Source organism: Cydia fagiglandana, chromosome 1 (genome assembly GCF_963556715.1).
Source record: "Cydia fagiglandana chromosome 1, ilCydFagi1.1, whole genome shotgun sequence".
Classification (NCBI taxonomy): domain Eukaryota; kingdom Metazoa; phylum Arthropoda; class Insecta; order Lepidoptera; family Tortricidae; genus Cydia; species Cydia fagiglandana.
Window position 1 is genome coordinate 24,562,700 of NC_085932.1, and position 27,432 is coordinate 24,590,131.

General features: G+C 38.2%; 3 protein-coding genes across 4 annotated transcripts in view; 2 read left to right on the plus strand and 1 right to left on the minus strand.

The window, feature by feature from the left end:
- Positions 1-27,432, plus strand: part of LOC134667260 (dopamine receptor 2-like) — a 177,527-nt gene that overhangs the window by 57,693 nt on the left and 92,402 nt on the right. The gene's annotated exons all lie outside the window — the stretch shown is intronic.
- Positions 2,472-5,349, minus strand: LOC134666210 (uncharacterized protein K02A2.6-like). The gene is made up of 2 exons (XM_063523396.1): positions 5,028-5,349; positions 2,472-4,366 (listed from the first exon to the last, which is right to left on the minus strand). The coding sequence occupies exons 1-2, from the start codon at positions 5,347-5,349 to the stop codon at positions 2,472-2,474; spliced, it is 2,217 nt and encodes a 738-aa protein (XP_063379466.1).
- Positions 14,760-25,930, plus strand: LOC134666301 (uncharacterized). The gene is made up of 2 exons (XM_063523484.1): positions 14,760-19,451; positions 25,772-25,930. The coding sequence occupies exons 1-2, from the start codon at positions 14,760-14,762 to the stop codon at positions 25,928-25,930; spliced, it is 4,851 nt and encodes a 1,616-aa protein (XP_063379554.1).

Genomic DNA, 27,432 nt, shown 5'->3' on the forward strand with positions numbered 1-27,432 from the left:
CAACTTAAAATATATTCTGTGTCTGGGTTCTGAGACAAGCCCTTTCATTGCCATCTTTAATGAAAACGTTGTTTGGCCAATTAACTCGATGAACAAATCACTTATCAGTTCTTCAAATCACTGGCCTAATTCCAATCCATTAAAACTTGTATTGTCATCGTAGCCATTGTAAAAAATTAAAAGTATGTCAACACATTGTTGTAGTTTCAATGACTTACTTATTGTTGTTTACAAAAGAGGGTCAATCATTCACATAGAAAGGGGTATAGGATCTAAATCATGTTGTAAAATTTCTGCAGACAAATAATCTTAAGCCAAAATGAAGACCACAATGGAAAACAAACAAAACCAAAGGCCGAAACCCTTTGATCTCGACAATGGATTTCGTATACAAAGTTTTCTCAGTTTTCAAATAAAATTACAGAAGCCAGTCAATGCGACTTTTAATGGAACAGCGAAATATAGTCTGCAACGAGTGATAGTCTGGAAGACGAATACTTATATTGGCAAATGGGAGTAAAAATTCAATTTTTGTAGACACAGCGGCTACCGGCGATCCGGAACGGCGCATTTAGAGTCGGCCTCTTCGGTTGGCACTGGTGAATAAAGTCGGATAAGATGTAGAAAGTAAATCAAAAGCTTGACATTACCCATTTCTTATTACAGTGCCGTTTTGTTTTGAAATACCTATTGTTAGTTTGGTTGCTTATACAATTTGTTGCTTTTGAGTTTGATTATTTATTATTTTAAACTTTATTACACAGGAACAAGTAAAAAGTAAAAAAGGCGGACTTAATGCTTTAAGGCATTTTCTACCAGTCGACCACTGGGCTAAACAAATTATTTAGCTAAGGTGAGTGCAGTGTGATAAAAATAAATGTTCCCGAACATAGGGCGACTTCAAAATTTCTAACAAATTACTAAAAATATTATAATTGCTTTTAAAAATGCGCTATTGTACTTTTGAGGGAACTCATTTTTTTTTTGTTATTGAATCTTACGATGAATTAAAATTCTATAACATGATATCCGCGGTCCCGAGTAGGTATTACGCACATCCATTTCGCCCACGCTTACGCTCAGTGAGAGTGACAGAAGAACACAGATCTAGGGCCTTAAAGAGAAAAACGAAAAAAGTATTATAACGAAAGTAAGATTGTAAGAACCATACATTAAAATTTTGTTGATTAAGATCTTAGGGACTCGATTTTGTGTAAAATCAAGTGATCTATGTAGTGAAGATCTATCTTTTTATTCGACTTCAGGAATGATTTTGATTTTAGATGTCTATTTCAAAACGTTAAAGCATGTAGACTTTAATCTTTTATCAATATTCAACGTGCGTATTGATTTTTTTAAGGTATACGAGTATGTTACACGCAAACCTTTGAAACGGTATTCAATAAATTTGTTTTAATTAATAGTTGGAGCTTTACTTGTGAAAGCTTTCACAGCAAAGCATTTGTGAAAGCTTTCACAGCAAAGCATCAAACCCAAATTTAATGAAATGTTTTTGTTAGTTTACAAAGGGTAGGTATATCATACGATATTCTTAATGAAAGATATTAGATCGTAAACTGCTAGTTTTATGACTTTACTTGCTGCATGCTTTTAATAATTTCGTATTGTATTTTGAAACTTGGTAAATACATAGGTAGGTGAAATGTACGTAAAGGGTGATAGAAAGAAACACGAAGTGACTTCAATGGCGGTTTATTCTAAACTAAAAACATGGTCAAGCGCGAGCGGCCTACCCACCTATTTATACATATTAATAACTTGTTAGTTATATCTACCTACATGTAGTATTGTTATGTACCTACGAGTATATACTACACTACTTCCCCCCTCACCGATAGGTTCGATTTTGTCCATAGATATATGTACCTATAAGTATAATTAGGTCAAGCGAGCAACAGCTGTTATATGACTCATGTCGGAACTATAAGTAAGAAGGAATGTGGTGTTTACATAATTAGGCGTTAATTCTTACCTATTAACTAAAGTTATAACAAACGCAAAATCGTTTACCGGTTAAATCTCAAGATTGCTAGGGGTGAGTAACTGAAGTGACCTGGCGGCGCAGTTGTACTGTATAGGTACTTATATACCTATTTACTCTCCTCTTAATCTATGTAGGTACAATAAAGAAGGAAAAAAAAATGTGGTGACTTAAAACTAGTGCTAATTATTAATAGTAGAAAGGTATCATAGTTTAAACTCTTATGGAACACTGTTATTCTTATATAGCACTAAATATTAGTAACTAATAAATATCTGTAATGTAATCTGAGTACCTGCTTTTCAATTGGAAAAGATTAGTGATTGTTTTGATTTGGATGATGCGGGTTGTAAAACAATACAAATTCCTCTGACATTTTTTTTTTGTAATTTATGTCTTGGATATATCTACATTACATATCTAATGTTAGCCAATAAGGAACAATAAGAGACAATTTTTATTCGCGTGTTTACGGATACACCTCTTCAAAACCGTAACGCCTAACAGGCATGCGAGCGCGCGACGGTCTGGGGCTAGCAGCGGGTGGCGGTGGTGCATCCCTCGGGACCCCACAACCAGCCGCCGCCAGGGGAGCCACGCGAACGTCCGGGGTCACGTCGTCGTGGCGTGCCTCGCCCCGGCGACTGGACTCGTCCGTCGGCGCCGTACCATTATCGTGGCGTGCGCGCAATTGATTTGTGTGCCGAGATATCATCACGCCTTCCTCTGTCTGAGCTTTAAAATTGTTGTTACCTAATGTCTGTACAATCGTAGCCTCAATCCACTTATGACCCTTACGGAAGTCTCTAGCCCACACTAAATCCCCGACTTCAAAGGACCTACTGTTCTGGGGTCCACGAGCTATTTTTGTTTGCTTATTTTTTTCAACAGTGTCAAACAAACCGGTTTTGAGCAAGTCAAGTCTTGTTTTTAACTGACGCCCTAGCAACAATGCAGCTGGTGAGTCGTCCGTGGTGCAGTGCTTAGTGTTTCTATAATCTAACAAAAAGCGTTGTAAAAATTGATTAGGGTTAGTGTTTTCTTTCGTTGCTTTCTTTAAACATTTTTTTATTGTGCGCACAGCTATTTCCGCTTCCCCATTAGACGCGGGGTGGTAAGGAGCTGACGTGACGTGTGTAACCCCATTTGTCAATAAAAAATTTGCAAATTGTTCACTACTAAATGGGGGTCCATTATCTGAGACTAACTTGGATGGAATCCCAAATCTAGCAAATAACTCCCTCAACTTATCTGTGGTTGCTTCGGCCGTCGTGGTAGTCATAGGAAACACTTCTATCCATTTCGAATAACTATCTACGACTATAAGATATGTTTTCGCGTTGTATGACAAAAAATCTATGTGTATTCTATCGAATGCTGTTTTTGACGTAGTCCAAGGCACTATGGCTACTCGCGGGGGTGCGTCCGCTGTCTCTGCACAGACACGGCATGAGTTGCATAGCTGCTCGATGTCCAGATCTATCCGAGGCCACCAGACGTAGCTCCGCGCGATACTCTTACACTTGACAATGCCCAGGTGTCCGCCGTGCACCTCGGCCAGCACTGCCGCCTGTAGTGCCGCCGGTACCACGACGCGAGAGCCCCATATGAGACACCCACCTTCTATGTTGAGCTCCTCTCGTCTTCTATAATAAGGGAGCAGGTCTGCTACCACTCCTGTCTTCGGCCAACCTGATTTGACATATTGCGACACTAGATTGAGCGTTTTATCAGAGGCAGTTTCCCTTTTGACGTCGAGCGCGCGAATCGGGAAATTATTTTCTATAAACTGTACAAAACTGCAATCATCGCTGGCGTCGCTTTGGTCAACTATGGGTAACGGTAAGCGAGACAATCCGTCTGCTATGTTGTCTGCTGATTTTACGTACTCAATGTCGTACTGGTAGCCCGACAACAGTAACGCCCACCTAATGAGCCGGCCAGCGGCGGTGGCTGGAATGTCTGCTTTGGACCCAAAAATGCTTACCAGCGGACGATGATCTGTGCGCAGGGTGAACCGCCGACCATATAAGTAAGTATGAATTTTTTTTATGCCTAAGACTATACTGAGTGCTTCGCGGTGAATCTGGCTATAATTTCGCTCGGCCGCATTAAGCGCGCGCGATGCATATGCGATGGGCCGTTCACCCTCCGCCGTTCGGTGCAGTATGACGGCGCCAACCCCCGTCTGGTTCCCGTCACAACATAGAATCAGTGGCAGACTCTCACTGTAATGAGTTAAAACTGGACTGTTCGTTAATGCGACTTTGATTTTGTTAAAGGCTTCTTTTTCCGGTTGGCCCCACTCCCACGTCTGTCCCTTTTTTAACAATCGGTATAATGGCGACAAAATGTCTGTAAACCCTCTAATGAATTTCGAATAAAAATTAACCATGCCCAAAAAGGATTTCAGTGTAGACGTGTTTTCGGGTGCCGGAGCCTCCAATATGGGCTTAATTTTATCATTGTCCGCGTTCTTACCCCATTTTCGGAAATAATGAAGCCCAAATATTTAACTTCTTTGGCGAACAATGTGCATTTCTCTTTGCGCAGTGTTAGCCCTGCGGCTTCAAAGCGATTTAGGACACTTTTTAAATTTTTGATGTGATCGGCTTCACTATTTCCCGTAATCAAAACGTCATCCTGATAAACTGTCACATTGGGAATTCCGGCCACCACCTGTTCTATGACGCGCTGAAATATTGACGCTGCCGACGCTACCCCATATACTAGTCTGTTATACATGTATAAACCGCGATGTGTGTTAACTACTGTGTACTTTTTAGAATCTTCGTTGAGTTCAATTTGCATATATATGCTTCCTTCAAATCTAATTTAGAAAACAATTTTCCCCCATTAAGATTATTAAACAGCTGTTCGGCACGCGGAAGTGGATATCTGTCTACTTCTAACACGGGATTGAGGGTGGACTTATAATCCCCGCAAATTCTGAGGCTACCATTGTTTTTGACAACAACAACTAAACATGAAGCCCAGTCAGAAGAAGAAATCGGCGTAATTATACCTGCGCGCTCCATGCGCTCGAGTTCGGCGTCGACGGGCGCGCGCAGCGCCAGCGGTAGAGGGCGCGCGCGTCGGAACACGGGTTGTGCGTCCGGCCGCACGCGCAGCGTCGCGCGAGCGCTCACATGCCTTCCTAGGGACTCGCTAAATACGCGGGGATGTTCGCGCATCAATGCTGACGTATCTAACACTTCACTGCACGTGTTATTACTTTTGTCGATTTTTAACACTGAGTCTGTGACGATGATGCTCATGCCCAATGGTTTTATCCACTCCCGACCTAGTAACGGTACACCACCGTTCACTATAATATAAAGGTTCATTCTTGTGTAATATTTAAATACTCCACGTTTACACGTATGAATCCAAGAGACTGGATTAGTACATGATTGTATCCACGTAACTTTGAATCCTCTTTATGTAATGTGTGGTGTCCGAACAACTTTTTGTATAGATTTTCGTTAATACAAGCAACCGGTGAGCCCGTGTCAACATGCATGTGCAGCTTCTTCCCGTCGACAATGACCTCGGCAACTACCGGCTCCCGTCCCGTCAGTTCCACATGGTACAGGCCCTCGAAGTCGCCATTCTGGCCTGACTCCCAGTCCTCATCTGGATTACTGCCTGAGTCGCTATTTGCCGTGTGGGTTTGCGTAGTATAATTCATATCACGAATGTTGGGACACACTCTTTGTATATGGCCCTTTTTTAAACATATTTTACAAACGTACTCCTTGAACTTGCACGTGGCTCGGTCGTGACCTTGGTCGCCACAGCAGACACACTGTTGCTGTGGTTGTCTCGGGCCCCACGAGCTCCGGGCCGGCCGCGCCGCGGCGCCCGCAGCGCCCGCGCTGCGCCCCCGGGCCGCCGTGGCGGCCGCCGCGCCCCCGCCGCCGCCCCGCCGAGCGAAGCGCGCGCCGCCGCCGGCGCCGCGCCCGTGTCCCGGCGCCGGCGCCACGTATACCGCATGAAGATCGTGTTCTTTGGAGCTAGAGGGTTTTTTGTCTACAACATTTGCGGCGTTTTTGGCAGCGGCCTCCAACGATACCGCCATTTTGTAGGCCTTTTTAAAGTCCAAGTCGTTTTCTTCACAAAACAAACGTTGACGCGTTGTTTCGTCTTTTAGGCCACATATGAACTGGTCCCTCAGGTTGTCATCTAAAGTGGTTTTGAAATCGCACGTTGTTGCTAGGTGCTTCAACGAGGCGGCAAACTGGGCAACCGATTCACCTTCGGTTTGTTTTGTTATACGAAACTTGTACCGCTCGGCGAGATAAGATGGCTTCGGCTGAATGTGCGACGCGACCAACGCGATCAAGTCGTCGTATTTAAGGTCCTTTGGTTTCTTTGGACTGCAAAGATCTACCATTAACTCGTATGTGGCAGTGCCTACACACGCTATCAGTATAGGGACCTTCTTCGCGTCATTTACATCATTGGCTAAAAAGTATTGTTCCACAATCTCACAATATGTCGACCACTTTCCGTCATTAATATCAAATGCTTTTAACTTTCCCACAGACATATCCTTTCACGTGCACTATCCACTATACAAATAACTTGTAGATTCGCGACTGCGCCAAATGAAATGTACGTAAAGGGTGATAGAAAGAAACACGAAGTGACTTCAATGGCGGTTTATTCTAAACTAAAAACATGGTCAAGCGCGAGCGGCCTACCCACCTATTTATACATATTAATAACTTGTTAGTTATATCTACCTACATGTAGTATTGTTATGTACCTACGAGTATATACTACAGTAGGTACATAAATTAGTAAGAAAAAAGTTACCTATAGCTCAATAAATCAATTATAGTTTTCCGATCACATTCTCTACAATGACGAAATGACCAAATCAAGAGATACGTTGCGATTTCATTTGTTACAATACTTTCTTTAGTTTACCGTAGCTACAGGACATGAAGAAAAAAAACAAGTATTTTTTACCGCAGGTACATGAAGATAAAATGTTTGTGTCCACTTAATATTTCTTTTATAAATAAGTATGTATAAAAGGAAATAAAAGCATCTAAATGGGAACACGCCACGGAGACCAGCAATAAATTATCGTGTAGGTGGAAGAATCTCCCAGTACCAGAGCTCAGATTAATACCGTTCTATATAAATAATTCGGAGCTTCTAAACAAAATGAATAGGAATTCATGACGTGGCCGAGCAACCGCATAATACTGTTTTTACTCGGACGAGACACATTTTTACAAATTAATTTTATTGTACGAATAAATCTTTCCAGCGATATTAGTGTATATTAATTGTAGGTATACTCCTATTACTTATTTGTATACTTCGCCTCTCGAGCCCTATGTTCTAACTGTTATTAAAACTAATCATTCAAGTTTGTAACATAAAATCTGACACTGTTGTTAAGATTGCGCGAGTCAAGTAGGTAAGCGCTTACGTAAAATGAATATGTACATAAGGCTATAAAGAAAAGGCAAAATGACGGTTGGACCGTAACTTAAATTTATTGTATTTTTATAAACGGGTAGCTAAAGAAAACACAACAGACTATATTTATGTTTATTATTGCATGTTCTTTTGTCCAAATTGCAATTGTTTACTTATTCTGGGAAAAACATATATTTTACTGCAAAATTAATGCTAAAAGTAATACTTAATACATAAGCCAAATCCTGTGTAAATATACAGTTATTAGTATTATATATGAAAAATGTTAATCGGAAAGGTGATAAACCTAGTAAAGTTTGGAATACTTACTACTTAGTAAGTATTCCAAACTTTACTACCTACCTACCTACCTACCTACTTAGGTATAAAATATTTACAAACCCCGTTAAAACCGTCTTAAATATGTACTTATTAAAAATCTTCTTCTTCTTAACAATTAAATTTTATTTTAATTAAAACTGCGTAAATTTAAGTAAAACATCGGAATAATATTATAATATAGACTTTAAATCTAAGTAGCCATAAAATTAGATGTATTATTATTTCTACCTCCAATGAAACTATGCATTAAAAATCTCATTCTATGTATTATGTATATTATTTATATTCCTACTACGCAGACATAGTATCCATTAAGTGTAATATAATAATATCATAATATCAAATATTTATTTGCCAGTGTTTACACAAACAATAGTTATATCGCAATACTCAACAAGACTCTCAGATAGATAAGATGGGGATGGTTGTTTGTTTGAAAGTCATTCGTTTGGATCTTATTTTCTAACTTGCACCTAAACACGACACACGTGTCACATTACGAATACTCAAAGCTTTAGATAACAGTTCTTAGCGCCGCGCCGCTCGCAATCGCATGCCTTGTGAATGCACTCAGGCATCTATTATCTTGTAGCCAACTGGCTTTTTATTTAATTGCGCCTTTTCTCACATTTTATAGTGGGTCAAATTGTATGATGATGTCTCGTAGTATTATTTGATTTGTTATTCAATCAAATTTTTGCCAATTATATTGCTTAATTTCTTCATTTTTGAATCGTTTTGATTAGGTAGGACTGTAGGACTTAAGTCGTTCAATATTAGTTGGGTGTGTACCCAAACATAATTAAATACGTAAAATAGGACGTAGAAATAGGAAGTCGTGGTCGGTTTATAATATATTTATGTCTTAATTAAATCCAACTAAATTTGTGGTCCTCGGTTGCTACTTCCTTCTTAAAGCAAAGCAAGTATGCCGATACTATCCACATAGTTTGCTCTTGAATTTCCATTAACACGTTATTTCACGTTAACGAAGATAGATAATCTTGCAACAGATGTTTAACGTGCACAGATAACACAAGAAAGTGGTAATTTAACGTTTCGTTAAAACATTTCTTCAAAAGTGTATCGTTTGACTTTCATTTCGGTCTGATTCGAACTTTAAGATACTTATCTTAAAGCTCGAATCAGGCCGTTTGTTTATCCATATCTGAATTAGTCAAAAAGTAGATTAAATTGATATTACGGAAAACCTAGGTCTCCATTTTCAAGTTAGGTACCTACTATGAAATGATTTACAACACAGATAAACCAAAATACCTACCTTGATATTGACTAGGTCCTGTTCATTATAAGAGATAAATTAGAACAAAATAAGGCTCAGCAAGTCTGTCTAACGCTCAGACATGCTTCGCAGTCATAACAAAACTGGTAATTACGTGCAGAATAGGTAAATTATAATAATGTTATTACTAGACAAGGTATATGTTGCTGCTCTGGTTGAAGTGAAAACAAGGAAGCGCTGGAACTGGAGCGTCTTCATTAAGCGCAGCTTAAGACAGCTGTTTGCTTGTCAGGACCACCCCCTTGTTCAACGAGTCTACAAGCTATACCTATTACTTATCCCTTTAGAAATCATCGTGCCCTAGTGGTGTCTAACTTGATGTAGGTGTGTAGTAAAGTAAGTATATAGTTACATGTTTAGTTGTAAATATGCATAAGCAAATAGGTAAGTTATCAACCTCAACAAAGTGATTTTACTAAGTTTGTGACAGTAGGTCGTGACCTACTCCTCCTCCTATCCTATCCTCGTGTCAAATTGCTAGTTTGTACGTGATAAGTTGGCGGATATTTTAGAGCCTTTTCTCAATTATTGGCAGCCATAGCTGCCCACCCAATAACCCATAGGTTTTGATTGTAAATTTTGTCTCAGGCTTGTAGAGATCGGCAATAAACTTGTCATGTTTATAGCTAACAGTAGATAAACATACGTTATCTTATCTATCAAGGCTTCTATATAGTTAGGTTAATTTTGAGGGGCGTCGCCAGTGAAAATGACATGAAAATCGATTTCCAATGTCTGTAGAAAATGTCGCGTTTACAAAATCCTAATTATAAGTAATTCAAGGATCGGTCACTCAAAGAGATGGTGAATTATATTCATAATATAGAAATTATTAGGTTTTTGTGCAAACGATAGTCTGACGTCAAAAAAATTTAAATAGAATATGGAGCTTAAATATAATTTCAGCGTCGGGAACGGCATCGTAAAGCAGAATTTGCCTCCCACACGTTGAACGATCTTCTCACCGGATATTACACCGGCAACATTACAAATGTTCCGCAAAATACATACGTGGCATTTAGCGCGCCACACATGTACCAGCAACGGCGGGCTAAAGTTGCGCTGGCTAGAACTAAATTACCTAATTGATTACCAGGCTAATAAAACAATTAAGAAAGTTTCACACTAATAGAATGTCTACCTGAACTGGGGTAAGTTCATGAACACCAAGTAAAGAGGGTAAACATATTTTAATGGAAATATTTGGAAAATTTGTATATTTAATAATCAGTTTGGGAAAATTGTACCGATGTAAAGCCTGTGCAACTCCAAAAACATGCAGTTCGATTACTGGCCGGAGTCCAGGCTAAGCATCCGTCTAAGGACCTTTTCAAGCAGAATGGTATAATGACATACTACTCACTTTCCAAGTATTATGGTTTGTGAGAAATAATTTGCCAAACGTGTTCAAACGTGTCTAAGTTACGAGCAAACAACTCTACTCGTACCCATAGGGAGACTACAAACAGTGCCGCGTCGCATAAAATCGAAAAACAAAAATGTGACGTCCCACGGTCAAAGGTACCTTATGGCGGGTATGGAGTTATGCATACCCCAGTAATCTACAATAAATAAGCTATCGATAACACAAAAGATCAACCTCCTAAGTTGCGTAGTTACAGAGATATGATTTTTTGAAAATAATGTTGTGAAATGAGCAACTTTACGATAGAGAAGTTTTAAGTTTAGCCGCCTAAAAAACTATGTTCCTGAAGGAAGTTACATAGTTGACTACAAATAATAATACCTTATATATCTGAGATTATAAAAATATTGCGACTTGTTCTGTAATGCAAATAGAAACTTTTGATATCGACTGATTTATGTGTATACTAACCAATCTCTTGAAAATAAAGTTTTATTTCATTTTCACGATTGATTGCAGTGAGCTCTCAAGATTTAAATTTTATCTATTAGAAAACAACACTGACAAACAGTTTAAGCAAAAAACAATACCGATTTAGAGGTGAAAATGTATTTTCTGACTTTTTCATATAAAATCACAAAATTGAATATTTTTACTTTTAATGTGACACACAATCAATTTTTCTGAGCACATATGAAAGAAATTCTGTCATTCAAATGAAATAAATCCTTAAACCCCAACTAAATACTATATTTAACCCCTTATGCCACTTTAAACTTACATAACAATAACAGTATTTGCTCCATACATTTACGAAAAGGTACCTTATGGAAATAAATCTAATAATACATCACTACAAAACATCAATCACATTACAGTTTATCTTTTTTGAATAGAAAATATTAATTTACATTTAACTGCCACAAATTTAATTAGTTCTTCGTCATAATAATCTTAATAAAGACCAATAATTTGTATGTAATGAAAAGGTACCTTGTGGTTAAGTTACATGATGAGGCATGATGATGATGGAACAGTTAGGATAAACTAATAATATTTTGGGGTAAAGATGGTATAAATCGTCTATTTCTTATCAATAATATATTTTGGTTGCCATTGAAGATAAGCGGCATTGAGGTTCAATGACCTCAGATATTCCATAAGGTAATGCGTCGGGTATTGGCATTTATCAGCAAACTAATGGCTGATTTACTGCATGCGACCAAACCAAATGAAGGTTATTCTAGTTAAGAAAGACTTGACGAGAGTAACTTTGGTATAATAGCAGGCTACTTGGATTTGTGATGTCGGTCGATGTACGGTTATAATATTTGCTAGGCGCCCCAACCAGAACTGAAATTATCAAATTAGTTTTGCAAAATGCTAATACAGTTCTCTACCAAACTTCTTTTCCCGTATTGACTAGTTTTTTTGGGAATTTTCAATCTTTTTTCCCTAAGGTACCTTTTCTACTAAACTCTGAGACAACATTACTAGGCTTATAACTAACTTATAACAAAAATAAAAACAGGTAAACAAACGTTACGCATTAAGGTTTCAGATCACACAATAAAAAAAATTTGAGCATTTTTTCACCTCTTTACAAAACATTTCATATCTCCGAAACTAGAAACCCTCATAAGGTACCTTTTCCCGTGGAACGTCACAAATAGTGAAACATCCGAGGGTGATTGGACCGACGTACCTACCATGATCGTCTACCTGCTAAATTGCGAATCGCACCGACGAACTAAATACAAGGTGGGGGTTAGGGAATGCAATCTCGCACCAAGATTGGCGATTCGAGATCTCGCACGAAAAATCTGAATCGAGATAGGGTGTTTCGAGATCTCGACCGTTACACTTTCGAGATCGAGATTAATTTTGACGAGATCGAGATTTGACAAAGTAATTAAAAATGTGTTATTTTGAGCAAAAATCTCTAAGAATTCCATATACACTACTTATTTAGAGTACGTCATGTTTTATTTTGAAGATCTTCAAATTAATCAACATTTAATAAAAAAACTACTTTTATTGAAAAAAACTAACAATATGTATGTAGCTCTAATTTGCATGTTACGAATTATTTTAAATTTTACAAAGTTTTAAGCAGAGGCAGTAACATGCTCAGTTAATATTTTTGACAAGCACTCAGCAACTTACAAAAAAATGTAGGGTAAGCGAGCAAAAATCATAAATAATGTGTGACTGGGTACGTTAAGTTCGTCCGATTTTTCGCACAGAGCGCGCCACAGTGCTTTCATCGTCAGCTAAAACCGGCCGCATACAATAGCATTGCCTGAACAACATGAACTTAAGGTCAAAAAGATTACTCAAAGCAAAGTAATTCACACGGATTAATCATTCAATCTCGTTCGAGATCTCGAAAATATTAATCAAGATCTCGACCGAGATTGCTAAAATCGATATTTCCTGTCAACGAGATTGAATCTCGAAAATTCGTGCGAGATCTCGCGAGATCTTTAAATTGCGAGATCGAGATTGCATTCCCTAGTGGAGGTCTAGCCAAGATGACAATCGTACATCGACGAACGACAACTGAAAAAAAACTTATCGGGATAACAGATGGAAATAGTCCCGTGACAAACAAGTCACGGGACTATTTCCATATAATATTTAAGTTCTGATTGGGGTTTTCTATCAACGAATGTCATCCGGGCTAGGTCCCCAAATGCCACTTCCTAAATAGCGTATATAACATAAATGCAAATGTATTTTATTATTTCATTGTTATTATCGTGTTTCGTCCCTTTAAAGAATCTGGGTGCCTAGCCAAGATGCCAATCGTTTACGCCCCGTAGCGAACTATACGCTAATGTCACTGTCACTCTAATATGGAAGAGTAATAGAGAGAGAGAGAGAAAGAGAGAGAGGATATTACCATCTTGGCTAGAATGGCTACGCGCCCTACGGAGTTTTATTGTGGGGACACAGTACTGACGCACATGATGCCTTCGTTATGCAGAAATAATGCATACGCATAATCATAAATATCAAACCGACAACTAGTTGCAAACCACATTTTATTAGACTAGGAGTTTTAACCTTAACTTCAATTTGCATTTTAGAGTCAGCCACATTTGTTCGTAAAAATATCCATCTATTCAATTTTAATACAAACCCCCGCCGTTGTTTAGATCTAATTCTGCCGGAACCAAAAATTGAAATCTACAAAAAAGGTCCATACTACACGTCGATACAAATTTACAATCATATCCCAAGTTTTAGCAAATCAGAAGAAAACAACAATACATTTGAAAGAAAATTAAAACAACTTTTATTCAAAAAACCATATTATACAATAACCGAATTTATGGAAGAAAAGAAATTTTAGACATAGTACCTATTGTAGTACGTGCTACAATAAACCTATTGATTCATATAAAATGTTCTAAATAGGTACATACTCGTACCTATATTATAATGACACAGAATAAATAATAGTGCTAGGTACAGAAGACTCACTCTCTAACAAAATGCGTCTGTTACGATCAGCACAGATATGGCCGCTAGGTGGCGAAGGCGCCACGCACGGCTTATGGTTTTCCCCAAAATTGGGATGGAACGGATGTACTTAGCTACCTGTAGCAAAGCAACGAAATCGCGGAGTGAGCCACGCCTGATAATGATAAGTTAGTTATAAGTTTGTAAAAGCCACTTGTTGAGATTTAAAATTGCCGCATAAGTGTACATACTCTAAATTAATTACTGAATTGATCGCTAGATGTCTCTTTTTAAAATGCAAACTAGCTAACGGTATGTTTTCCAAAAACAAGGGAGTCAAACAGTTTCCATGGTCAAGTCAGTAACCAAAAATAAAGTGACAGTGATACAGTGAAGTGTAGTAGTAAAAGTAACAGTGTATAGTGATAGGAAAGTGAACTTTAAAGTGCAGTGTATAAGTGCGGATTTACAACAGCCAGGTGCGAACATTTGGTCCTATTCGAGTCGGATCAGGCTGTGACGCGAGTGATAGTGCAGTGCAAAGTGGACTCTATCGGATTGCACTAAGGACTATAATTGAGTAAGATCGTTCCGTTTATTTAAACTTAGAATTTCGCGAAGTGTGCTTTGGACTTGTAAAATTTTCCGCGATATTTGGGACTTAGAATATTTCGTAGTGTTTTGGACATAGTCTAATTTTCGAGTGTCCGAGACTTAGAAAATTTTCATAGAATTTAGGACATAGAAAAATTCTGTGATTAAAAGACTGAATATTTTTCACTAACCTTGTCTTAGAAGTTTGGAACTTAGAAAATTCTTGGAATTTGAACTTAGTCAAAATGGAAGCCTTATTCGTAGTACAAGCGGATAACTTACATCTTCTTCAGAAAACGGCTACAAACTTCAAGAAGTGTCCCAAGGCGAGACTAACCAAGTCATACTTGCAAGTCAGAGTGGAGAATTTAGACAAACTTTGGGAAGTTTTTCAAAACACTCACCGAGAGATAGTGAAGATAGCGACAACAGAACAGCGAAATAGTCACGAATATTTTACGCAAGAGATATACGACAATGGAGAAGAGTTGTATATAGACACCAAAGCGGAGATACTTGCGAAATTAGAAGGAGAGCAAACGAGTCATACATCAGGAACGGAGAAGCAATCCATCAGACCACAGAGCCAGGAAGTGAAGCTACCTAAGATTAATATACCACAGTTCAATGGAAATTACAATGATTGGGGGACTTTCAAGGATCTCTACACATCTCTCATTCATAATCAGAGTTCATTGAGCCCAGTGCAGAAATTGCACTATTTGAAGAGTAGTCTTAGCGGCGAAGCTGAACAACTGCTAAAGCACATTCAAATTACCGAGAAAAATTATGAAGTAGCATGGAATACCTTACACAACAGATACAATAACAAGAGGATTATGGTTAACTCAATCTTGAATAGATTTTTGGGTCAAAAGAAACTGAGCGTTGAATCTGCCAAAGGTGTCAAAGAATTGCTGGATATTTCTACAGAATGTCTGAACAGCTTGAAGAACAATGACATTAGTATCGATAACTGGGATCCAATCATAATACATCTATTGGTGAACAAGTTAGATACGGAGTCACACAAGCACTGGGAAGAGGATCTGAAGACATTATCTGTGGAAGACTTGCCGACATTGGAACAATTCAGCAAATTTTTGGAGGGAAGATTTAGAGTTTTGGAGATGGTTCAAACTGCGCACCCAAAAGAGAAGCCTCAAGTTAGAGCCAAGACTTTCCATGCAACTGCTACGCCTAGCAGTAACACAGACTCCATCCAACAATGCGGTTTCTGTACCGAAGATCATTTCATCTACAACTGCAAGGAGTTTGCTAAATTGGATCCCGAGCAACGATCCAAGGAGGTTCAAACTAGGAGTCTTTGCTTCAACTGTCTACGGCCTGGACATAGCGTGAGATTTTGCAAGCGTAATACTTCATGCCTGCGTTGTAAGAGGAAGCATCACACACTATTGCACGTTACTAAACCTAACACTGTATCACTCGAAGAAAAACCAGAGAAAGAAAACAAAGAGCAAGCTACACCAACAATCAACATAGTATCTCACTGTGCCTCTCAGAGACGGGTTACTCTTTTAGCTACAGCACTAGTGAATATTATGACAAACAGAGGAGCACAAGTAGTTCGAGCACTCATAGATCCATGTTCGGAAGAGTCATTTATATCAGAGGAGACAGTCAACAAACTACAACTCAAACGAACAAGGGTGGAGGGTCAAGTGACAGGTGTTGCGAAGATGTCGACTCCAATCAAGCACGCGGCGGAGATACAAATTGTGTCGAGAATTAATGAGAGCTACAAGCTGAACTGCACCGCCTACGTGACGAAGGAAGTTACTGACATAATGCCTGTTACGAAGATCGATAAAGAACAATGGTCTCAACTACATGGCTTGGAGTTAGCTGATCCCACATACTACAATCCTGGAGAGATAGATTTGTTACTTGGTGTGCATGTCTATACAGACATTTTAATGAGTGGAGTCATCAAGGGCAAACCAGGATCACCGATAGCGCAACAGACGTTATTCGGATGGATAATTTCAGGCGGAGCACCCGCTGAAGAGCACGGGAAGAATGGAAGAATTGTTAGCATGCATTTGAGTGTGAGTCTAGACAACATGCTGCAAAGATTTTGGGAATCGGAGACGCTAGATAATGAGAGCAAAGACACTCTGACGCCTCAAGAGAAGAGAGCTGAAGAGATTTATGAGAAAACACTAGCGAGAGATGAGGATGGAAGGTTCATTGTTGGACTACCATTCGTACGAGATACACCGATTGTTCCCGAAAATTCCCGTTCAATTGCTGTCAAGAGACTTGAATGTCTAGAGAGGAAGTTAGCACACAACAGCAAATTGAAAACTGAGTACGATAACGTGATTAAAGAGTACCTTACGTTGAAACACATGGAACCGGTAGGCAAGCCTGAGAAAGATGAGAAAACAGTCTACCTTCCACATCATGCTGTGGTTCGCGAGGATCGGGAGACCACGAAAGTGAGAGTAGTTTTTGACGCATCCTGTAAAGGATCTAATGGAGTATCTCTCAATGACGAACTACTGGTTGGACCGACTCTGCTAGAAGAGCTAAGAGACGTCATCATGAGATGGAGACAAAACAAGATATGTTTTGTGGCAGATATCGTAAAGATGTATCGACAGATCAAAGTTCGAGAAGCAGACACTGACTACCAGAGAATTCTGTACAGATTCGATCCAAAAGAAGAGATTCAAGATTTCAGAATGCTTACAGTAACATTTGGCACAGCATCAGCACCATATTTGGCAATAAGGACACTAAAACAGCTGGCCAAAGAAGAGAAAGACGCATTCCCTATAGCATCTGAAATTATAGACAGAGACTTTTACATGGACGATGTACTTACAGGATTCGATGATGTGAAGTCAGCAATAGAAGCACACGAAGAGCTGAACAAAGTGATGAGCAAATGTGGATTTGAGTTACAAAAGTGGGCTTCTAACAGCAGAGAATTTATGTCGGCCATACAACCTGAAAAGAGAGAGAGTTCAAATACAGTAGACATGAATAGAAAGAGCCAAATAAAGACACTCGGAATAATTTGGAATATTGATGAAGACAAACTCAAAGTTACACAAAAAGAAATCAATACTGAGAAACCTGTCACAAAGAGAAATGTACTCGGACAGATCGCTTCACTTTTCGATCCGTTGGGTTGGTTAGCACCAGCAATCATGAAGGCAAAGATGTTCATGCAAAAGCTATGGCTGGAAAAGCTAGATTGGGATGAGGAACTACCCACAGATCTAAAAGAAGAATGGATCCAGTACCAAGAAGACTTACCTGCGTTATCAGCGATACAGATTGATCGTTGGACTGGTTCTAGTAAAAATTCAGCGATCGAGTTACATGGATTTTCTGACGCATGTCAGACAGGATATGCAGCAGTCGTGTACCTCCGAGTTATACCCAAAGATGGATCACAATGTCAAGTGGCTCTAATTACAGCAAAAACAAAAGTTGCACCAGTTGTTAAACCATTGTCTTTGCCACGCCTTGAGCTATGTGGAGCTTCTCTACTTAGCAAACTCATGAAACACGTGATGAGAGTTCTAAATATCGAGTTGCAACAAACCTACGCGTGGGTAGACTCCAAAGTGGTTTTAGCCTGGATAAAAGGAGATCCAAACAGATGGACACCCTATGTCAAAAATCGAGTGATTGACATAAGGAGCAATTTAGACACACACTGGTTATATGTAAATACCAAGGATAATCCAGCAGATCCAGCTTCCAGAGGTCTGTCACCCAGCAAGCTGAAACAAAATCAGTTATGGTTCAATGGTCCGGAATTCTTACGAGAACCTGATTTCACCATACCTGTCGACTCCATACCTGAAACAGAGTTAGAGAAACGCTTGTTAGTGAAATGTAAGACAACAACCATAGAAACAGACTCTGAAAAGCTTACCTTACTGAAGAAATACTCGTCACTACAAAAACTTCTGGACGTAATTTCATATTGTAGAAGATGGCTGAAGATCCTGAAAAAAGAAAAGAATGTTAGTAAACATATAACCTGTGAAGAAAAAGATGAAGCACTTACCTTGTGTTTAAAGATGTCCCAAGAGATAGAATTTCCTGAAGAGATTGATCACCTGAAAAGTGGAAAAGCTATTAAGAAAAGCAGTCGTCTACTGCAATTCACACCTTATCTGGATGATAAAGGTATTATCAGATTAGGAGGAAGACTGAAGCACGCAGAGTTGAGTATGGATCAGAAGCATCCCATTATTATAACTAAAAACAACGTATTGTTACCTGTTTTGTTGGATGATGCTCACAAAAACACTCTTCATGGAGGGCCGCATCTCATGACACCATATTTGAGAAGCAAATACTGGATTATTAAAGGAGGTTCTTCAATAAAGCAATTTTACAAGAAGTGTATAACGTGTGCAAGATACAATGCGAAGACGAATACTCAGTTGATGGGCAACTTACCGGAAGTTCGAGTAAAACCTTCACGCCCTTTCCTTATCAGCGGTGTTGACTTTGCCGGTCCCATCACATGCAGAATGAGTAAAGGTCGAGGAGCTAAGACATACAAGGCATATATTGCTTTATTCGTGTGTATGTCTACCAAAGCCATACATTTGGAACTAGTCAGCGATATGACCACAGAAGCGTTTATCGCTGCCTTCAAAAGATTTGTGTCTAGACGTGGTCATTGCAAAGAACTCTGGAGTGATCATGGTACAACATTCGTTGCAGCTGAAAAAGAACTATTGAAGATGTGGCAACAAGGTCGCAACGAAATCCCAGAAGACTTGCTGAAAAGTTTAGACGACAGAGGAACTCGCTGGAGATATATTCCCCCTGGAGCACCAAACTTTGGAGGACTATGGGAGGCCGGTGTAAAATCGACGAAGTATCATCTGAAAAGAATAATGCAAGACGCAACCCTGACGTTCGAAGAATTTTATACGGTACTTTCGCAAGTTGAAGCGTGCCTTAACTCACGTCCATGGGTCCATTAGGCGATGATCTAGATTATTTGACACCAGGACATTTTCTGGTCGGCGAACCCTTGATTTGCTTACCAGATCGCAGTAATGAGCAGAGTAACATATCCAGTTTATCGAGATGGCAGTTGACCCAACGCATGCTACGAGATTTTTGGATTAAATGGCAAAGCGAATACCTTTCTCGTTTGCAATTGCGTCCAAAATGGAATACACCTAAGAAGGATTTAGAAGTTGGAGAACTGGTATTGATCAAAGATGGAAGATTTCCACCAGCAAACTGGAGAGTAGGTAGAATACTTAAGAAGTACCCTGGAACTGATGGATTGACTCGTATGTATGACATTCGCACAGCTTTCGGGATCACACAACGGCCGATTACCAAGCTGTGTCGACTTCCTAACTAGTGATCAAGGAATACTTCCTTGGCGGCGGAGGATGTTGAGATTTAAAATTGCCGCATAAGTGTACATACTCTAAATTAATTACTGAATTGATCGCTAGATGTCTCTTTTTAAAATGCAAACTAGCTAACGGTATGTTTTCCAAAAACAAGGGAGTCAAACAGTTTCCATGGTCAAGTCAGTAACCAAAAATAAAGTGACAGTGATACAGTGAAGTGTAGTAGTAAAAGTAACAGTGTATAGTGATAGGAAAGTGAACTTTAAAGTGCAGTGTATAAGTGCGGATTTACAACAGCCAGGTGCGAACACACTAGAGTTATGTTAGAGATGTGTTAAGTACCTGTAAGTGTAACTTAATTGAATTACCTGTGTTTGCTACTCCCTATTCAGTGTCCATGTGATACCATAAGAAATGTAAATACCACCCAAAAATGTACCATGGAAGCAAGAAATAAATGAATGAATGAATGAGTATAGGTAAATATTTAGTAATTTAGCCGATTTGAAGGGAACTATTTTGGGCACAGGGAGCGAGCTCCCAATGAATGGTAATGTCTAGAATAATAGCATCAGATAAACGATACATATCAAATAGGTAATCTACGTTAATACCCACAAATAGATAACACTCAGCAGACTACCATTAGTTCTATTCAATTCAAAGTTACGACTAGAAATAAACCGAGTTCGCGTAGGTTGCCGTTCGAGTCTCGAGAGACGCCGCTTAGCCGTAGTTACCACTACGTGACTCCGGGTTGCGCTCGGCCACTAGGGCCTGCACGCCAGCTACCTAATAAGATGAATAGCTCGGAAGCAACACAACGCACGGTTCACTATCACCATTTACTTACTGTTTTTATACGACGTAATCGTGAAATACAAAAAAAAAGACAGCTACCTACCACAAAAAATGTATACAGGGTGGAAAGATAATTCGGGCCCTGGAGGGAAACTACCTTAAATCCTTAAGCTGGCTCATTTTAAGTACTTAAAGGAGACATTCCTTTATTTTTTAAAAGAAACAAAACTGCATTGCACCGGGCCAATTACATAGGTACAATTTATAAATTAGGTATACCTAATGTATGCGTCTTTTTGTTATGTGATTTAGTCGCCCATTCTAAGAGTGTGATATTTCATAAGATTTCAAGAATAAATTGTAATTATTTTGCGTGAGTTATGTTAAACTTATGGCATTCAGTGGGTAGTGATTAAAAGTGTGATTTGTGTTTACCCGAATATTTGTTAATTAATCTGTGGGTAGTCGCGAAAATGACCCTTCTCTCCTACCCGCCAATTCTAATGAGGGAAAAGTATAAAATGTAACTTACCATGGGATGGGGGGATCATTCTCGCTTGGCGCTTGAACCAGTAACATGTAGCACGAAGGTTACGGCTTGTTAACTAAATATTGTCAAAGAGTGTTGAAGTAAGAAGTTGGAGTAAAATAAAAGTAATTGATTGTACGAAGGACTTTGATTCATCACAAGTCAGAAGCGGTGATCAACGGCGCCCATAAAAGGACTAGAACGTGTGAGTACCTAGTATACATATACATATTTTATATACTCAGACGTTATGGTAGTAAGTTTTAAGTTGCAATTCTTGTAACCTCAAAACCTGATTAAGAATACATGTAGATTCGCGATCATGGTCAAGTTGAAGTAACGAATGCAGACTTATTACATAATTTAGAATTCTGCTGGTAATCAAAATCGGTACAGGTATTGAGCGAGTTAACCTTTTTTTTTTACAAGAGCCATGTTTAAGATAAGACCGTGGTTACAAGTTGTCTTAGAATTTGAATACTTACTTACGATTAGTGTGTACAGTGTAGTAGTATGTTTTTTTTTTGTGTAATATCGATGTTTAGCCGAGCATAGGCATATACGATACGTGATCGCGATTATAGTGAAATTGGATACGATTTGGATAAATATTTAATGAATCCGTTAGCAATTAAGATACAAACATGTATAATTGTACGTGTACGGTTATAGGCAAGTAGGTAAGTTTATTGTCATTAAAGGAACAATTTCATTTACCAGAGTGGTTTTAAATTTAAATAGCCCATATTGTGAAGAAACATACAGTGTGAAGTGCTCTGTTGTATGCAGATTTTGTTTAAATACTTGCTGTCGTTAAAATGAAAGTATTTACATCATGCATATTAAATATATACGTGAGTTTCGAATACTGATCTTAATCTATTCTAATAGTATGAGCTAAATGATCTAATAAGTAAAGTCATACATGATAACGCCTTTGATTGGTTTCTGAAATGAATAAAGGGCTCCATTAGGTTAATGACACGTTGTCATTAACAGTGTAGTCACCATGTAGGTGGTGTACCATCATAGTCAGACGGGTCAGACCCTAATGTCTTTGTTATACAGATTTTTATTGGTAAATTTTTAATGTAATTCGATTTTTACAAATAAAATTATTATTAACTATAATAAGTGAAAATGTTATAGTAGGTAAATAAGTAATTAATAATGGGAGGTAACTGTTAGGACTTAGAACCCTATTCAATACGATGTGTTGGAATCAATGATCGTTTTGCATAGATAATATAGATTCGTCAATTGAGTAATACGCGTGTTCTAGAAGTAATGATTTCAGTTTTTGTTGAATGTTGTGTCACTTTTTGATTCCTTTATGTCAGTCTGCACTGAATTACAAAGTGTTAGTCCATGATCTTGAAGAAAGGCTTCGTCAGCAAACATAACGCAGGTTGTGTCTGTGTTAAGTATCTTTGGCAGGTCAAGAAATAGTAGGCATCCACAAACGCTTCCCTGAAATATTGACATAATGGAATAAACAATATGACGCGATTTTGATGTCACGGTCTTTAGTTCCTCGCGGTCCTTATCTAAGTGTTCTACTTGTACGCATTGTTTACGGTCTCAGAGGTACGATTTGATTTGAACCAAATATACAGAGTGCCGCGTATTCCCATCCCGTACAATTTACAGAGTAAGATTTCGTGTGATACTTTTTTATACGCTTTTGTCATGTCCACCAAAAATCCTAAACTATGTGTTCTGTTGTCTTTATGACCTAAGATGTTCTGTATTGTATTAATAAAATGTAAATGATAAAATACTGTACTTTACGAAAAAGTTGTCTTAGACTCCATTTATTAAGATAAAATCGGGTAAGAGTGCGATACGTCAATATTGGTTTGGATGGATTACGTCACCGTTTGTAAATATGGGTTTAATAATGGATATTTCATGGATATTAAGTAAGTCCGGGAATATTCCTTGATTAAATGACTGGTTAATCAGTCAGTGGCTGTGCTAACTTTACAAGAACGGGCTGGATTTCATCGACTCCAAGACTATTTTTATTTTATTTTTTGAGTTGTTTTATAATTTTTATTGTTTCGGTCACCGGCTGAATGAATATCGAGTTGATGGCGGGGTATGCACACGGCGCGCGCGGTTCGTTATCGCTCCTGCTTTATTAAATATGAGAACTCTTGCGCTGATTGATAAATTGTTGAACTATGGGGAAGCTATATATCGTAACATATCATATAGGCGGTACCCTATAACCAGTTTTAATGGTTAGTTACCTATGTAGGTTGTTATGGTGTAGTTAGTTAACTTGTAAGTGCTATGTTGCTCGTGGACCCGATGTTCCATTACCTGAGTACGGGAAGAACGATCTAGTTGCCACGTTATTACCTACATATATTTAATATTATACTACGTACAAAAGAGCTTGATCCTATGATTAGTGGTTTGAATATATATGTTTTTGATAGTATCATTGGGTACAGGACAAACAAACCACATGAGATCTGTTATTGAGTTCACTGCAAATGGATATTAAGACTACTATATTACGGGTACCATTTAGGTTTGTTTGGAGGTGGTACGTTATAGCTAGACCCAACGTCTAATGAGCCAGTTATGTGTGATCGCTTTGATTATTTAGTTGAATTATTTTGAGCCATGTAGGCGAGCTGTTTAGGAGTGCATCTGTTTAAATATGAGTGCAGCCATCTATTAGGTGTGCTACCAGAAAGTCCACAGCCATGTAGATGTGCTGTTTATGAGTGCGGTTATGTAGTGCGCAGCTAGAAAGTCGATAGTCATGTAGATGTGCTGTTCATGGGCGAGGCCATGTAGGTGTGCTGCTGGAGTCTACAGCCATGTAGATGTGTTGTTTATGAGTGCGGCCATGTAGTGTGCTGCTGGAGTCTACAGCCAAGTAGATGTGTTGTTTATGAGTGCGGCCATGTAGTGTGCTGCTGGAGTCTACAGCCAAGTAGATGTGCTGTTTATGAGTGCGGCCATGTAGTGTGCTGCTAGAGTCTACGGCCATGTAGATGTGTTGTTTATGAGTGCGGCTATGTAGTGTGCTGCTAGAGTCTACAGCCATGTAGCTGTGTTGTTTATGAGTGTGGCCATGTAGTGTGCTGCCAGAGAGTCCATAGATGTGGTCGAAAGACAGAGTTAGGTTCTGAAGAGTTAAAGTTGAATTAAATTAAAGAGTTGAATTGAGTTAAAGAATTGAATTGAGTTAGAGAGTTGAATTGAGTTAGAGAGTTGAATTGAGTTAGAGAGTTGAATCGAGTTAGAGAGTTGAATCGAGTTAGAGAGTTGAATCGAGTTAGAGAGTTGAATCGAGTTAGAGAGTTGAATCGAGTTAGAGAGCTGAATCGAGTTAGAGAGCTGAATCGAGTTAGAGAGCTGAATCGAGTTAGAGAGCTGAATCGAGTTAGAGAGCTGAATCGAGTTAGAGAGCTGAATCGAGTTAGAGAGCTGAATCGAGTTAGAGAGCTGAATCGAGTTAGAGAGCTGAATCGAGTTAGAGAGCTGAATCGAGTTAGAGAGCTGAATCGAGTTAGAGAGCTGAATCGAGTTAGAGAGCTGAATCGAGTTAAGAGAGCTGAATCGAGTTAAAGTTGGATAGAGTTAAAGAGTTGGATCGAGTTAAATGTTGGATCGAGTTAAAGAGTTGGATCGAGTTAAAGAGTTGGATCGAGTTAAAGAGTTGGATCGAGTTAAAGAGTTGGATCGCGTTAAAGAGTTAGTTTTGAGTTAAAGAGTTCGTTTTGAGTTAAAGAGTTCGTTTTGAGTTAAAGAGTTCGTTTTGAGTTAAAGAGTTCGTTTTGGGTTAGAGAGTTCGTTTTGAGTTAGAAAGTTCGTTTTGAGTTAGAGAGTTCGTTTTGAGCTAGAGAGTTTGTTTTGAGTTAAGGAGTTTGTTTTGAGTTAAACTGTTTGTTTTGAGTTAAACAGTTTATTTTGAGTTAAACTGTTTATTTGAGTTAAACTGTTTGTTTTGAGTTAAACTGTTTGTTTTGAGTTAAACTGTTGGTTTTGAGTTAAACTGTTTGTTTTGAGTTAAACTGTTTGTTTTGAGTTAAACTGTTTGTTTTGAGTTAAACTGTGTGTTTTGAGTTAAACGGTTTGTTTTGAGTTAAACTGTGTGTTTTGAGTTAAACGGTTTGTTTTGAGTTCAAAATCAAATCAAAATCAAAATAAACGGTTTGTTTTGAGTTAAACATTATAAAGAGTTTTATTTTGAGTTAAACAGTTTAAAGAGTTTTATTTTCAGTTAAACAGTTTAAAGAGTTTTATTTTGAGTTAAACAGTTTAAAGAGTTTTATTTTGAGTTAAACAGTTTAAAGAGTTTTATTTTGAGTTAAACAGTTTAAAGAGTTTTATTTTGAGTTAAACAGTTTAAAGAGTTTTATTTTGAGTTAAATAGTTTAAAGAGTTTTATTTTGAGTTAAACAGTTTAAAGAGTTTTATTTTGAGTTAAACAGTTTGTTTTGAGTTTAAAGAGTTTAACAACTCGCTGGCGTAGGGTGATAACAAAGTTTAACAACCAATCATGCAGCGCACTGAAATTTAATTACAGGGTAAAATGGATTCCGATATTGACACCCCGAGATCACCTAGACTGTCGTCACGAGCACGACGGATGCAGAGTCGCGAGCGGCAGACGCTGAAAGTCAGCGACGGTGAATCTACCACAGAGGACGCTGTGGACTGCGACAGCCGAGCGCGAGGGGCCTGAAGACAGATGTCGTCACCACAGTAGGCGCTGACGACGGGGGCCTCTCTCAGATGACCAGTACGAAGAAGGCGACGCTCAAGAGGGACTTACAGTGGAGGACGTCATCAAGTTTGTAACTAAAGTATTTTAATTTGAAAAAAAAATCTGATTTCAGAGAAAAAAATCATTAGATAATTGCATCTGTTAATTACAAACCTGATTAAGCCGTTAATGTAATCACGTAGCTTCCCCAAAATATTATTTCCATAAACAGTTCCTACATTTACTATGGAAAGTCTAAAAATTCGATTATTAATGTCAATTATTATCGCTCATGCTGTGGAAGTTGTTTCTTTCTTCTTATATCAGGCAAAATTTTATTGCTCATGTTTGTTATAAGTAGAACTTAATTGAAAATAAGTATGTTACAGTACTAAAATCAATGCAATGAAATTTGGGCTTAAATTCTATAAGCACGTGTCGATAATAATGTGTCTATAACCCTGCGTGTAATTAGGTAAAATATCTTATCGTATGGGGATGTAAATTTTAGTAAAAGTAAAGGGTTTGACAGTGTGGACGATGTATTTCGTGAACCTTTACATGATTAGTAGTATAAGTAGGTATTTAAATATCCCTTTTTATGTAACAATAATACTAGTCTGGAGAATAAATACCGTTTACTTTCTGCAATACCTGCTACCATGAGTAAATTAAATAATTTGAAGTTTACCTCTACTTAAGTTGCTGTAATTCTTTGTATTATTTTATTGTATTCTGGTGTACAATGAAGAGTATTGGTATTGTATAAACAGACTACTTTTAACTAAAATAGGATTGAAAAGGCAATAGTCAACACGGCCGAGTGTGATATTATTGTTGATCGTGCACCGGAGGTAGCACGCAGTCGGATGGCCGAGTGTGATATTTCATAAGATTTCAAGAATAAATTGTAATTATTTTGCGTGAGTTATGTTAAACTTATGGCATTCAGTGGGTAGTGATTAAAAGTGTGATTTGTGTTTACCCGAATATTTGTTAATTAATCTGTGGGTAGTCGCGAAAATGACCCTTCTCTCCTACCCGCCAATTCTAATGAGGGAAAAGTATAAAATGTAACTTACCATGGGATGGGGGGATCATTCTCGCTTGGCGCTTGAACCAGTAACATGTAGCACGAAGGTTACGGCTTGTTAACTAAATATTGTCAAAGAGTGTTGAAGTAAGAAGTTGGAGTAAAATAAAAGTAATTGATTGTACGAAGGACTTTGATTCATCACAAGAGTCTTTCTAATTACCTATTTAATTATGTTTATAAACATTTCCCGGACAATAAATATTGCGCCATAAAGCATTGCATAATAAACGTTGACTAGAAGAGATCCCATAATAGGGAATAAGTTTGCCTTTGTTGTATGTCTCTATGTACCTACCTAACTGTGTTTCTCGTATTTGTTTTTCTATGTACAATAAATAATATACATACATAATTAAATAATTATGTTAGAGCAATAAATGTATTT